Source organism: Centrocercus urophasianus, unplaced genomic scaffold, assembly GCF_019232065.1.
Source record: "Centrocercus urophasianus isolate 14NV4802_14NV808 unplaced genomic scaffold, USGS_Curo_1.0 seq_10, whole genome shotgun sequence".
Taxonomy (NCBI): Eukaryota; Metazoa; Chordata; class Aves; order Galliformes; family Phasianidae; genus Centrocercus; species Centrocercus urophasianus.
The window spans coordinates 52,181,202-52,196,524 of NW_024884142.1; the positions used below are offsets into that span (position 1 = coordinate 52,181,202).

The following is a 15,323-nucleotide window of genomic DNA, read 5'->3' on the forward strand; positions in this document are numbered from 1 at the left end:
GCACCTCCCTCCTTCCCCTCTCCGCCTCCTGCGGCCCCGCCGGCAGCCGCGGCCGCCCCCGGGAGCGGGCATGGGGCGGTCGGGCTGGGTACGGATCTGGGCTGGGGGTGTTAGTTTTGCCGCTCGCGGTCTGCTAACTTTTTTTTTTCTTGAAGATGTCGCAACTCACAGCTTTAAATCTTAAAAACTGTTGTTGTTGTTGTAATCGTAATGAGTCGTCAGTACTTCACAGGAACCGCAGAAACGTCCCCTTTTTCATTGGCCGTAGTTTTTTGCTTTAAAGGAAGGCACTTCATGGCACTAAAATTTCCCATTTTGTACCGTTATCTTCGGTCTCTGCTGCTGACAACAAAAGTGCTGAGCACAGCACTCAGCAGAGCGCACTTGCATGTGCATGTTCAGGGAGCACTTCCACCAATGCAACTTTTGTCCCTGGCTTCTGGTCCTGTCACAGGGCATCCTTCTTTGGGCACTGCTTCCCCCACTGCTCCACAACCGCCATTCTGCACCGAAAAACCACAATTAGGCACACCTGAGCCTTCTCTTCTCCAGGCTGAACACATCCAACTCTTTCAGCCTTTAAGCTCTCAGTTTGATCGTCTCTGTAGCCCAGTACTGGCCTCAAGTTGTGTCAGGAGAGGTTCAGGTTGGCTATTAGGAGAAATTTCTTCTCAGAAGGAGATGTGATGCATTGGCATAGGCTGCCCAGGGAGGTGGTGAAGTCACCGTCCCTGGAGGTGTTCAAGAAACATGAAGATCTGGCACTTAGCAACATGGTTTGGTAGGCATGGTGGTGATGGGTTAACAGTTGGACTAGATGATTATAAAGATCTTTTCCAACTTTAATGACTCTATGATTCTAACAAGTGCCAAATAGAGAGGAACAGTGGTATCCCACACTCTATTGCCTATGCTTTTGCTGATGAAATCTGGCACGTGGCCTGTCTTCCATACGATTTTACTGAGCTTGTGAGCCACCAGCACCTTCAGACCGTTTCAGCAGTGCTGCTCCAGGCAGTCATAGCCCAGCCTAACCCAACACCCTGCTTCTACATAAGATGGGACCAGGGGCTATCTCCAGGGATCCCTTCTACTCTTCCCCTTTGAGTTAGTACACTGTGTTTCAGGGAATGCTAGAGGTGCCCTGGCCATGAGAAACCAAACTGGAATGGTTTCAGTACTTCACTGCTACAGATTTTCACACAGGCATAAAGGTGCTTGCTGCAGAGGGCAGGACAGGGATCATGGCTTCATAAACACCACACAGCCATTGCCATATATTGCTGTATACCACTGTTGTTAATACAGCTTCTGCAGACTCCTAAGGATGCAGCCATTAAAGGTGGGTGAGGTAAGGTCCATGCTTAGCACATGCACATAAGCAAGTGTGCAAACACTTTCACAACTGTATTTTTTTTATCTGTTCCTTCCCCAGCTCTTTGAAACCTGTGATTTCTGTCAGCAGCAAAACAGCTGTGAATTTTAGTCTCAACAGATTGCTCCCAGTCTGTCACTGCAATGGAGAAATGTAGTCCAGTTTGGTCCATCCACGTCAAGAGGATTTCAAGGGGAATTCCAAATGGACACTCTCTGTATCTTTCCCACTTCTCAAGCAGTTGCTGAAGTAAACATGGAGCTAATCTGCTGAGCTGGTTGTTGGAGCGATGCTTTGGCTCTTTGCAAAGAAATCAATAGATGGAAACCAGATGGATACAGACTTACTGGGACCAGCAGCTTTTGGTACAAACACACAAAGATGAGCAGCCTTTCTGGGTATGAATGCTCTTTCTGATGAGTGGCAAGCCTGGGCACAGCTAAAGAGGAACCAGCACTCAAAAGCAACTGTGCTCAGCTCCTCTAAGCTACAGATGCTCTTTTGTACAAAGTTCAATGCCCAAATTAACTTTGTGTCCTGTTTCTGATGGTTCCTAGGGAAAGCCCCCATGCTGGCTCCAGCACACACATGTGCTGCTTATCAATTAGAAAGCCCAGAATCCCACGATCTCCTTGAGGACTTTGATGGGTGACCTCAACTGCTGGCTCCTAACACTATAAATACAAGTTTGTAAAGGCTGACACTTTGGGGATCTAATGCAAAGGGAAGTCCAGGTGGGTGTCACTACAGAGCAACTAACAACCTGGAGCAGGTAAGAGTAGTGCCTTTCCATGCATTCTGGAGCCTGTCCTGCCTTCTAATGCCTGCGGTGCTGTCCCTTCGGTCCCCTCCCACGTCCTTCACACACCCCTGGCATTGTGCTGCTGGGATATTGACTGGGGAGAAGGATTGCAGATCTTGGGAATGGCCCCAAGCTGCCTGACACAGTGCTGGCCAGTTCACTTGCTGTGACAGCTTCTCCTGGGTACACAGATCACAGAGAAGGGATGTGGAAGGCAAGCGTCAGGAGAAGTTTTATGAAATTTTTACTTTAAAAAACATTACCTATTGCAGCAGGCTTAACCACAATACTCCCTGATCACCTTGATTATTGGGATATCTTCCTATTTCTGTGGAAACCTGCTTGAAGCTTACCTGAGAGCAGCGACTATACTTGTTCTGTTTGATTTTAATGTAAACACCAAAGAGAAGCTCCATCCCAGAACCTGAGCTTCTTTCCACCTTCAAATAACCATCCTCAGACTGCCCTTGGGCTGCTGTCCCATCCATCTCACATCCACTTTGTGTAAAAGCTTTTAAGTTCTCAGCACTCCAAAGTTCTCTTCCACACTTCGTAATTCAAGGTAGAATTCATCACCAAGTCCTTAGCACTATCAATTTCCTCTCCAGAATAGCATGCCTACGTGGTACACAACTATCGTAACTATACACTAAAATCAGAATTGGGTTTAAGGTACACATATTGAGCTTACTACAGTATAGTTCTGAAAACCTGTTAAAAGAGAGAAGTCTGGAACAACAGAAAAAAGGATATACTTAAGAGGAAGATGAGAATATACTGGCAAAAAACACTTATGTCTGAACTAGGTCTGCACGATTACAACAGAAGGATGGGTGGAGCCTCTACAGCAATTCTACCAGAATGGGATTGAGGAGAAACAGTCCTGAGCATCTTGCTCAAGAATTTGTGCATGATCCAGCTCTTGGAATTTGATAAAGAAATGTGTATGTCACCTAGAAGGCTCATGAGTTCACATAGCCAGCTCTCCTCTTTTTCTCACCTCCCTTAGCATGAGAACTACTATAGCCTTTTGGTAGATAGAATAAAAGTTGCTGTTGAAGATGAGTGAAGGAAGGTTGTTCAAGTATGAAAGAAGGGATAGGAGAGACCTGTTAGTTGTGGAGACAGTAATATCTGTGTCACAGATTTCACTTACTTCTGAATTCTGGGTCAGTGCAAACATTTGTGAATTCAGATACCTAATATGAAAGGCATTGCTTTTTAATAAAAAGACATAAAGGTGAAGTCTTAAAGCAGGAGTTAGCATCCAAGAATAAAGGCTGGTGAACCAAGCTCCTCCATTCTGCCAGGCTGTTGGTTGTTCTCAAGAAATGGCATTTCTCCATATGCAAAATGAATGCTTAACATTCTGGAAAAAATACAGTAATTACATTTTATTAATGACAACTTGCTCTCAAAAAGTATCTCATCATCTGCCTTTGGGGCTCCTGCCAAGGGGCCAACTGACCACAGCTCCCAGAACTGTAGCACCGCAGGGGGACCCAGAAAGCCCAAACCCCAGCTCTGTTTGCAGTGCACAGTTGCTGCATGCCCTGAGCAAGCCCCATCCACAGCACTCGGAGGGTGCAGGAACCTGAACATGGACAAAGATGACAATCATCATGAGAAAATTAGACCTGCTTTCCCCAGAAGGGCAGGTGCCAGGCAATCTCCCATCAAAAACCAGGCACAAGGATTGTTCTAGCATTCAGCTGTGTACCATCGTAGCACACAGAAATTAGGTACAACAGCTTTGAGGAGCTGGTGCCTCCTCCAGCATGGACAGAGTGGGAGGCCCCCCTCTTTGCATTTTTAATCAAAAGCACAAGGTCTTCAATCTTCCCATTCACCAGAAGAGCTTCATCAGCCAGTGTTTCCATCACCTCTCTGGTGATGTGAGATACAACTTTCAAGTCTTTGGTTTGGGGGAAGAAATGCTGAAGAGAACCCCAGAAAAACAAATAATGGGAGTATGAAGAAGCAGCTTCTGACCCAGGACAGAAACAAACAGTGGGCAATCAGCCTAGCCATACGGCAGGGGAGAGCATATGGCATTCTCAGGAAAGCAGAGACTGTTCTTTGGCCCCAGCACAGAGGACACCATTGCAGTTTGGTTTGCCAAACTGAAATGTTTATGGTTGTAGGATGCTAAGAGTTTCTTTTCTAACACATTTTTAATGGGCTGCTTTTTGTAATGAAAAACAAAAAACTGTTTGAAGCTCCCAAGCCCCTGGGAGGCCATACAAATTTGTGTCGGCAAATGTCATTGATGAGAATTTTTCCCTTCATTTTTACTGCTGCAGGCCTGGCCATCAACACAGAACACGTGGATCTTAAGTTCCTCTTTCAGTGGTTGTCAGCAGAGAAGAAAGATGCATGATAAAGTTTAATGTGCTCATTCTCTTAGTCTTCCTTCTCTCCTTCATTAATTTGAAGCACATTGCCACTGAAGAATGGTTTCAGGAACATAAAGGCTAGCTTTTTCATACTTCAGCTCAGGTCTCTGATCCTGAAGCCTACAGAGTTCCCATCAAAAGCCAAGTACAGCATGCAGGCCTCCCTTTTGTCCTTAGTCATTGTGTGAGTTTAGGATGAAACACAGCAGATCATAGCTGATAGACAAGGACTGCATTAAAACTATTTTAAAACCTTTTTTCCAAAAATACAACAATCAAATATAAAATAATTGTCCTGAATAGTAACCATAAATTCAAATGAAGTAAAAATGCAGCGCATACAACTTTTACAATAATTTAAGAATATATAATAGTGCCATAACCTACTTAAACACTTGAATCATGAAAGACTTCAAGTAAATTTTCATTTACAATTCTCACGAAGCAAGTCACACAGCCTTTAATTACCTAGAAAAAATTAGCCTGAAGAAGTCGTGACAAAAATCTCCAACACTGTGAGAACAAAAATCAGTGCAAAATCCAGGTCCTACTGAAACTGACATAACTTCCCACTGACTTCAATGCCTAAACCTGATTTTCATTTCCAGTCACATGTCAAAAAAGCAAATTATTCTCAGATACTTAAATAGGAATTCAGTGAGTAATGACTACCTTAATTTCATACACAATGCATTTTGCTGGATGATCAAAGGAATCAGTGGTAGATGAAAAGCCAATCACACTATGTTGAAATACCAGCAACTTAGCAAACAGAGGAATACTCCAGCTTCAGAAAGCATCTATGTGTCTATCTACTATCTGTAATATATGATTACAATTTAACACAGGCATATCTGCTGATCCTCAAACCACTTAGTGGATTTGTTGCTGGTTACATCTCATTATTTCAAATTTTCAACTATCTACAGAGACAGGCAAACCATCCAAGTGGTCCAGCGCTTGGACCATCCAAGTGAGCTTTTCCATGTACATCACAATTGAGTCTGGATGTTAGAGCTCAGGCTGGAAGACAGGCAGGGTGTGCCTTTGAAGCCACAAGCATGAGTGATTCACAGAAAAAATCTGGACATCCTTCCTTAGGGTATGAGATGTGAAGCAGGTGCTTATCTCTGCAGGTGTCACTCCTGAGATCTTTCTTGGGCTTGGGTCTGGCCTGCTGGGTTAGCAGACATCTCCTCTGTACTGCAGAGAGGACATAGCACAGGGCAGGCTGGACAAGCAGGGACTGGTTCCACCACTACAACCAGCAAGGAAATGGTGTTGCTGCAATGGAGCAGCAATGAACTTTTACAAGTTGGAATGCCCCATTTGAAAAGCTGGCCTAGGAGCAGCCAGGAAGGCAGTGCAGGTGCATTTTTTAATTCCTGTCTGGTATCAGTGGACCACCAAAGAAGAGTGATGAGAAATAAAACTAAGGCTGGGCTTAGCACAGGGCTCAGCCCCTTAGCAGGGGAGGCTGAGGAAAATATTGCACGGGCAGGTGTTCCCAGAGAACTCTTTAGAACTTGAAGAGTGTCAGGAAGAACAGTGAGTAATGTAAGTGGAAAGAAACTTAAGTGCTGTAGCAGTTATTTTTCAAAACAAGCAAGGTAAGAACATTTCTGTTCTTAAAACATGATCAAAGCACTTGCGAAGGTTACCAGGATGCTCTTAATATCCTTCTCATGTCTTTCTGGAATGGGATGTGGGACAGCATTACTTCTCACTTGTAAACATCTCTGATTTTAGATGGTTTGTATTGTCTAGAAGAGCACAGGATTTCACCGCCATTCATGACACTAGTAAACACTCGACTCTTTCAGCCTGAAATCAGCAACATTAATATTTGGAAAACATGTTTTAATGCTGTACTGCTGACTGGATTCATCCTTCAGCATGCCTACACCACAGTACCTGTAAATAGAGAGGATGATTACTTGCCTGCTTGCTAGTCAGTTTCTGAGTCCTCCATTTCTTCTTGATCGTCTTCCTCTAACTGGAAAGTGATGTGACGCGAAGCCTGTTCCTCAGCAGCAGGTAGGTCAGTCTCTTCATCTGCTGTGACTGCTTGATCAGCAGCTTCTGTCTCAGCAGCCACCTGTGGTGCACTGTCTGTTGGCCTGCGCTCCTCAGCAAGTGCCTCTCTCTGATCAGGCAGAGGTTTCTGGCTAAACACATCCAAGCGTTTTTCAGTCACTGTACGAATCAATGCTGAAATAGAAAAAAGTATCATTAACAAACAGAATAAAAAAACACTGTCATTTGAAATTATTTATACATTGCTGACCTGTGAATTCTTGGGCAGAGGGGAAAAAAAAAAAAAAAAAAAGAAATAATACTAACAATGAAAGAATGTGTGGACAAGCAAAATCATCCCTGCTGCTGTAGCCTAATTACAACCAAAGGTTTGCACTGAAAGCAGTGATTTGGAAGGGTTCACCTGGACTGCCTTGTACATCTCTTCATTGTTGTCTGACCACGTTTGGAACAGGTCACCCTACAAGGTGAATTAGCCAGGTTGCATGTCGTGTGATGTTTCTGGCAGAGGGTAATACTGGAACTGTGGGACTCATCAAAAAGACTTTCTATTTCTGAAAAGCAGCTGTAAAACATCTGTTCTTTATTATTTTTGTTGTTTTGCCTTTGTAAGTTTTTCTAAACATTGTACCTCTTCCAAACCAATGAAAACAACAATAATTCAACATTCACTTTGAAATATATCATTTAAACATGGTAAATAAAGAGACCAATGATGGAGGAAGAGGGCTTTAGTATAGAAAAAGGAACAACATACCAGAAGATACAGATACCAAAAGAAGATTCTTTGCTAATTTTGGGGTTAGGGTTTGCATCACTTGAGAAGACAAATGTAGCCACCTTAGATCGTGGATGCTTCCTTCCAATTCACAGGTTTTTTATTGGATGGTGACAAAATTAGCCATTTATGTAGCTTCTAAATGCAAATTACTTAAAAATATATGCTTAGAGAATTCTCCTATAGGAATATAGAATTCTCACCATCCAATAAAAAATTCTCCTATAGGAGAATTCTCTATTATAGGAGAGAAAATTCCTTCCCTCAAGAAGAAATCCTTTAAGAAGTGGTTCTTAAGTGTACACCAACACACATGTCACAGGATAAAAATACTAACATTGCAGCTGTAGCTATCTGAATTGGACCTCAACAAAGAAAATACTGGGTCCTGGTTAAGCTGAAATTAACCCAAAGGAAACAAACACAATTGTAATTCAAATCCACAATCACTGCTTGAGGTAAAACTGCAAGAATGAATATGTAATGCATACATAAGAATGGGTTTGGCCTGGTGGATAACATTCATCATAATTTTGTGCTTCTATAAAAGACAGTCTTAGATCATCCAGGTATTTCAGTGCAGCCTCTGAAGATTGACCAATAGAAGAACCCACATGCTTGGTCCAAAACAGCCCAAAAGAAAGCAGAGAGTGATATTTTAATCTGCTTCAAAAGCAAGGACTTGATTATTAATTGCTGGAGTAGTAAGCTCTCGTTCTGATTAAAAGTGCTGGTCACCTGACCTTCCTGTCATCATGCTGAAGGTATCGCAACTCCCAGCAGCAACACATATCAAACAATGTAAAGCCAGCAGAGAGAGAAATTAGTGCAGCATGTTTGGCAATTCTAATACTTCAGGTGAGAATCAATCATTTAGTGGCTGCAGTAGTGATTTTCCTAAATTTAAAAACATTTTTAAACGTAAAAATAAATAAGTAGAAAACCCAAAAGCAAACATACGAAGCCACAGGCGCTTGGACTTCTTGTTCAAATGACACCTGCTCACTTAGTCCATAATGAGCATACAAACGTTCCATTTGTTTTGGCTGGAGAAAAAACAATTACAAATAAGAAGCCCAGATTAACTGATAACTTACAGTCAAGCATCACCCTTCCCAGAGTCTTCTTTTCTAATGTTTCTTCCACTTCTGTCATCAGCCATGGCAGGAATTCTGTCTCAATGTCTGTAAGAATTTGGCAGAAAGAAAGCAAGAAAAAGCATCTGCTTATTAAGGATGAGCAATGGGATCTCTGGGCTGTTTTTCATTTGCTGTGACCATTAAGGGATGAACAACCCTGCCAGAAGATACTTGCTTTGCAAGAGCCAGATGAAATCTCTCAGGATTTGTTATGTGCCTTGTCTCCTGCCTCTCTTACTGAGATTCCTCATCATTATGGACCTGAACCAGAGTCCTCTCAACTTCACTGATTTTCAAAGGGGCTTGGCATCCCCGAAGAGCAAACACACATGAGATGCACAGTAATGTTCTAGCTAGATGAAAATAACTACCCTGAGCAAGTCAGAAGAATAACATTTCCTGCTCTGCTTTCCAAGTACATCTGGCTTCTAGTCTGCTGAAAGCATTTGTTCTCTCTGACTAAAGAGCTCTTGCTTACTCCAGTCATGCTTTTCACGTGTAACAGTCCCAAACCCCACTCAGTTTGCAAAACACACTCAGTTTCTGCATTTGCCTTCTGACTCATTCTGGAGAAAGTGTACCCATTTCCAAACTGGAGTCTGAGCACCTGTACAGGAACTGGATAAGTGGGGCGCATCAAAGTAACCCATAAGAAATGCTGCTGACTCTGAAAGCTTGAAAGTTCCTGATGTACAACTCTAAAATTATTTGCAGAGTCTAATTCTTATTGACCACTTTTTCCTTTGTTCCAGCAATCGTTAACAAAGATTCAGAGTGACATACATATTTCTTCACTTATCCTATCAAAATACACTTAAACAGTTTGGATCCCTCTCTCCTTCTTTCTCTACCAGTCCTAAACAGCCACTTGTTTCTATCAAAATAAAAGCAGCTCTTCTCATTATAAGCAAAACTGTCAGTTCTTACATATTTTTGAACACTTGATGCAGGTAACCAATGTTTGTATTAAAACTGTGAGTTTGAAAACTACCTCTGCAATCAAAAATGTAAATGAATAAAGTATTCTTACATTATTCTAAATAATAAGACTGTAAAGTATGTGTGTCTATGGATGGTTTGACATCTATATTACTGCATATATTAAAAAAATAAAGTACAAACCTCTTTCTATAGGATCATAGAAAAAGCCACTCTCGTGAAGATTGTTGAAGACTGAGGGAATAAGATCAGCCAAGTAACGCTTAGCAAAATGCTGAGCTGCAATTTTCTCCATGGTCTCTTTCTCTTTCTGCAGCATTTGCATCTGCAGCTGTTTGCAGCGTTCCTGTCAAGACAATATTGCACTTCAGTTTTCAGCCCCTTAGCTCTTTTGATCTAGATTTTGAAAAATCATCAGTGTGAAACTCATAAACAGCAGAGATAATGAGAGTACCAATACTTAAAACTTCTGAGCTAGATGCCAGTATCTGTGGCCTCTAACTTTCACAAAAAACTCCTTGAATGCCTGATCATGGAGTGCAAGGACTAGAGGAATCCCTTGATACAGCTTTTTTAATTTTGGCAAGTCTGTAAATATAAGGGTCTTATGGCTGGCTAAATGAAATCCTTCTCCGATACCTTATCGTCCACTGATATCTCAACTGCTTGATTACTGCAGATAGAGCTGATTGATGCCCTTGGAATAAGGTGAGGTTGGGTGAAAATTTCATCAACTTTTCACTTTTCCAATTTTATATACTATTTGACATAAGAAAAAATGAAAATGTAGGTTGGTCCAGGAAAACAATAATAACATTAGCATTACTAACCCAAATAAACAAATTAGGACTTGTCATTTCTATTTGTTTCTACTTGCTAGATACCAGTAACATAGTTTTGTACTTGGAGATCTGGAGAGGTATGTGTGTTCATACAATAGCACATGCATTCTGTGTGAAAGAACACCAGGTGCTTCTTGCCTTCAAGCACTCTGACTACTCCTTTAGATATTATCATAATGAACAGGCTTGAGTAACAGCTGCACAATACTGTCAGGTTTGGCCTCCTGATCAGATGCCTGAGTTCACCAAGTCACTTGAGTATGACTGCTCTAATTGAACAGAACAGTACAGAGCAGGCCTATATGACAGCAAGGTTCTGTGTGAAGCCAAGGTTCTACGTGGCACCAAAATGCTTTCAGAAACATTGAACTTGACAATACCCTTCTGCCCCCATTCAGCTGATTTCAGAGCTCATCCTTCAGTACTGGACATGGTGAGCTCTCTCACAGGCCTGTTTTACACTTAATCAGACTTACCTTCTCCTCTCTGTATCGCCTGTCTTGCTCTTCCAGGCGCTGGACCTCAGCCAGCTCTGCATTGCGCAGTTCTGCATAGGCACGCTGATGTGCCCACAGCTTGGCCAGCTCTTCTTCTTCCATGACTTCCAGCAAAGCTTGCTCAATGGTTTTCCCAATCAGCACTTCCAGGATTGGCTTGACTTCAATGTCAAAGTCAAAGAGCTGTGGATGAGAGTCAGTGAAACAAAAATAAATGACCCCTTACCACGATCCCTCTCAATATCTTGGCAAGGAGCAAAGGAGGATGATCACAACACCTCACAGAAAGAGGTGATGAGAAGTGGAGGTAGGGATCCAGCATCATCTAAGGCGAGAAGCATAAATGCTGCTGGGGTCTAAGTGATGAGTGAGCTGGAATAAGACACCACATATTCTGCTGCAGTCACTTAGGGCACTGTCAGGGACAAGCAGAGCACTCACCTGGACCCTACTGCTGTTTCCTTTTGTGCTTCCAGCCCTTCTGGCTGGATACTATTTCCACAGAGGAGAACACTTTTCAGCATTGTGGTTCTTAGCTGAAAGCAGTAGAACCTGTGTTCGTTCCTCAGTTTTGCATGGTTTCTTTTGCATGTTCTACAAGATGTTCCTTTCTGGTTTTGTCTCAAATTTGTCTGATATAGGAAACATGCTTTACCACTACTCGTGTATGTGACTTGCTTCATACCTCTCCTTCTTCTATTTGTGTGGCCACATCTCTCCCTGTTTTGGCTGGCACGAAGAAAGGAGTGGGAGGTCTATCCAAAAATGCATCTGTTTGACATTCCACATCAACCTCTATTATCCGGTCACTTATCTCTTCCAAATACAGCTCTAGAAATAAAACAGAAGGAATGCTCTACATTGGATTCTTTTTTATTTTACTCCTCAGCTATTCCTGATTACTGTACTGGGTGAACTACATACAAGGATGTATAAATACTATATATGCTGCAAAGTTGTTTCTATAAAGTTACCAAAAAAACCAAAAAACAAAAAACAAAACAAAACAAAAAAAAAAAAAAAAAAAGCAAATTAACACACAGAAAAAAAAGCTCTCAAAACAATTTGCTACATAAGCCATTTGATGCCATACTTTCTGTAGCATCTGGTACAGTTCTTGGAAATTACTCCTAAACCCATTCACCTGGTTTCTAAAGAGACCCTACACCATTTTCAGTCCACCTCGAAGAGTAAACAATTCTTGGTAGAGCGTAGGAGGCAGTGCAACAGTAGAGGTACTGGGATATGGCAATTTCAAAAATGGACAATGATTACACTACTAATTTACTAACCATCTACTCACCATTAATAGTAATAAAGCCATAGATTTTTCTCCATTGCATAGAGAAGACTAGATCTCCAGAACACTGGATCTGATGGATTTTTAAAAAATGACACTCTCCTTCCGGGCCAACTGGAAGTAGCTTTGAGGTAACCAAATATATATAGCACTCTGTGCTTGACTTGAATTATATGTTTGTTTCCCACTACAGAGATTAATCAGCACTAAAAGATGGGAAAAAAGAGACCCCGATAACCACACTAGGCTGCCTCCTTCTGTGCCCAACGGAATTTCAATGGTGAAAAATCGCTGTACATTGGAGGGGGGTTCAGTTGTGCTGTGGCACAGAGAATGCTCACAAAACCAAAGCCTGCATCTGGTTAGCACGTACCACAGCTGTTTTCCCAGTTTATAAGACAATCTGAAATGCTTTTCTGAATGGCACAGCAATACATTGTGCTCACCCCATGATCACCCCCTGACAAATGTTGGTCTTGCTACAAATAAATTGTTTGCTCACAAACAGTGCAGCTTCCTGCTTTAAATTAGGGCCACTGCCCATCCTTCTTTCCCTTCCCCCTAGTTATTTTTAATACTAGTCTTATTAGAAGAACACACCTCTATTTGAGGTATACTTCTCTGATAATACTGGAAAAGGAATGAATAAATGAATTGTTGAATAAATGTGCACTGACAATTGAAAAACAGACGTTCTTGAAAATAAAAAAAAAGTCATTCTCATTAGCCACATTTATTAGTAATTAAACGGAACTAAAAATAGGGGGTTTATAGTGGAAAGGATGAGAGAACCTTACCCTTAATTGATTCTACCAATTGAATTATCACTTTAGTAAGTAAATTTAGACCAGAAAGTTTTTGTTCTCAGATGAATTTTTTTTTTAAATCATCCCTTACCTGTCTGCACATGAACGTGCTCTCTGCCTTCCACAGGCTCAGGTGTTCTTAGCTGTATTTGCTCTTCTGCTCTCTTTCTAGCCAATGCTCTCCTCCGTGCTTCTCTCTGCCTTTGAATCTCAAATGCACTGGGATGATGGATACACTGGACAGGGGTGAACAACAAAATAAATAAGAAATACACCACCATGCACTTGGTACTTGGAAATACTACTAATTTATCTTGCAAATGAAGCCTGCTGTTGTTTTTAACATTACAAATCTAGTATTTCAGATTTACTTTTCAGTTTAGAGTGATTCTAAATTGTCAATTCCCTTAAAGACTAGGGCATGAAACTAACCAGATGTAGTGGATACCTACAGGCGTACTTTAATGGCACCTCACACTAAGATAAAACAAGATGAAGCATATTAAAATGGCTTATTCTCACTCAGCTGCAAGCTTCCAGGTGAAGCTTTAAGAAAGTGAAATGGACTTCCCCAACACAGGAAAGATGTGGAGCTTCTGGAGAGGGTCCAGAGGAAGGCCACAAAGATAATCAGAGAGCTAGAGCACCCTACTAAGATAGACTAAAGGAACTGGGCTTCTTCAGCCTGGAAAAGGGAAGGCTGCGGGTAGACCTCTTTGCAACCTTCCAATACTTGAAAGGAGTTTATAAACGTGAGAGAAATTAACTTTTTACATGGGCGGATACTGACAGGACAAGGAGGAATGGTTTTAAACTAAAGAAAGGGAGATTTAGATTAGACATCTTGGGGAAGTGGGGGTTTTTTTTTGTTTGTTTGTTTGTTTGTTTGTTTTTTAACTGAGAGAGCAGTGAGGTGCTGGAACAGGCTGCCAAGAGAGGCTGTGGCTGCCCCATCCCCTCAGGTGTTCAAGGCCAGGTTGCATGGGGCTCTGGGGAATCTGATCTAGTACTTGGTCTAGCGGTTGGCAACCCCATCTGTGGCAGAGGGCTTGGAACTTCTATAATTGTATGACTTCAGTCCAGTTACTGCAATATCAACAGAATTGTTTGTTAGATTAAAAAAATCTAGAAACTTGATTGCCGTTGAAGCAAAAGACATCCACACTACTAAATTCAGTGCTTTGTGGGCTGGAAGGAAAATACCTTTTGAACTTCATAAACAGAACACATGAAAATAGCTGTTTGAAACAACTAAGAAATAACACAAAGCTGTTCCCATACAACTGCTTTTAAGAACCGACTACTTTAAATTCAAACAAAGCATCCACGTAGAAATAATCTCTGAAAATCACAGAATCGTTGAAGTAAAAAAAAGCGATCATTTAGTCTGACCGTCTCAGCGCCCATCCCTCCGCGCCCACTGACCACATCCCTCAGCACCACATCCACACGGATCTTGAGCACCTCCAGGGTCGGTGACGGCACCCCTCCCTGGGCAGCCTGCGCCACTGCCTCGCTGATCTTTCTGAGAAGAAACGTTTCCTAATACCCAACCGAAACCCTCCCTAGCAAGAGAAACTAAGGCGCTGCTTCCCAACGCAGCTGTGGGATGATGCCCGCGGAGAACCTACCATCGGCACGGCCTGACGGGCGTACGTGTTGCCGCGCACCACTCTCCTGTCGTACATCAGGTTGGCCCAGCGAGCGGGCTCCTTCACCCTGCAACGCCAAGCGCCCACGGCTGCGGTGAGGGAGGCGCACCCTCCAACTACATCCCCGAAAGTCCCAAGTCCCGTGGCTCCCCCCACCCCGGGAACGGAGCCTGCTAAGGGCACTCACGGCTCGTCGGCCTCCAGCGGTGCTCGGTACTTGGGGCGGGCGGGCACGGCGCGGGGAGGGCTGCAGTAGGTGTAAGGCACGGCGGAGTCCGGCGGCGGGGGCAACGCAGGCAGCATGGCGGCGGGCGCAGGGGGCTCCCGCTCCCACAGCGGTGCGGCTGTAACGCGCCCAGGCAACCGTCTCTAGGCAACGCGGGGAAGGCGCTGCGCATGCGCGGGGCTGGAGGGCGCCGCTAACGGTGGCGGGGCGGGGTGCTGCGGGAGGCCGTTAGCTCGGCTCGGGTAGAACTGAGGCGTGGCCGCGCGGTGGCGCTGCCGTCCGTCCGCCGCTCGCGAGCCGCAAAGGGGCGGGGCGGTGTGTGGCTGAGCTGGAGGCTGTGCCTGAACCTGGCTGCGGGGTCGGGGCGGGAGGAGGTGGCAGAAATCTGTTGGATCGCATGTTGGTGGCTGGTGTACCAGTGTCCCGAACGGCAACCTGCAGTACTCTGTGTACACGCTTAGGGTCCATTGGTCTGGGAAGCTGCTGTGGGATTTGGGTACTGCAAAGATGTTGTATGGTAGGAAATAGGAGAGT

General features: G+C 43.3%; 1 protein-coding gene across 1 annotated transcript; it reads right to left on the reverse strand.

The window, feature by feature from the left end:
- Positions 1–3,182: 3,182 nt before the first annotated feature.
- Positions 3,183–14,866, reverse strand: RSPH3 (radial spoke head 3). The gene is made up of 9 exons (XM_042815981.1): positions 14,751–14,866; positions 14,543–14,630; positions 13,003–13,147; positions 11,491–11,636; positions 10,785–10,988; positions 9,650–9,812; positions 8,486–8,572; positions 6,515–6,784; positions 3,183–3,546 (listed from the first exon to the last, which is right to left on the reverse strand). The coding sequence occupies exons 1-8, from the start codon at positions 14,864–14,866 to the stop codon at positions 6,522–6,524; spliced, it is 1,212 nt and encodes a 403-aa protein (XP_042671915.1). The 3' UTR covers positions 3,183–3,546; positions 6,515–6,521.
- Positions 14,867–15,323: the final 457 nt, after the last annotated feature.

What these genes read in the sequence shown, in the direction of transcription:
- RSPH3 (XM_042815981.1), bottom strand. Translation starts at nt 14,866, where the DNA reads ATGCTGCCTGCGTTGCCCCCGCCGCCGGACTCCGCCGTGCCTTACACC. An exon ending in CCCGTCAGGCCGTGCCGATG is followed by an intron (nt 13,148 to 14,542) that starts GTAGGTTCTCCG and finishes ACCCCTGTCCAG; the next exon opens with TGTATCCATCATCCCAGTGC. An exon ending in GCACGTTCATGTGCAGACAG is followed by an intron (nt 11,637 to 13,002) that starts GTAAGGGATGAT and finishes TTTTATTTCTAG; the next exon opens with AGCTGTATTTGGAAGAGATA.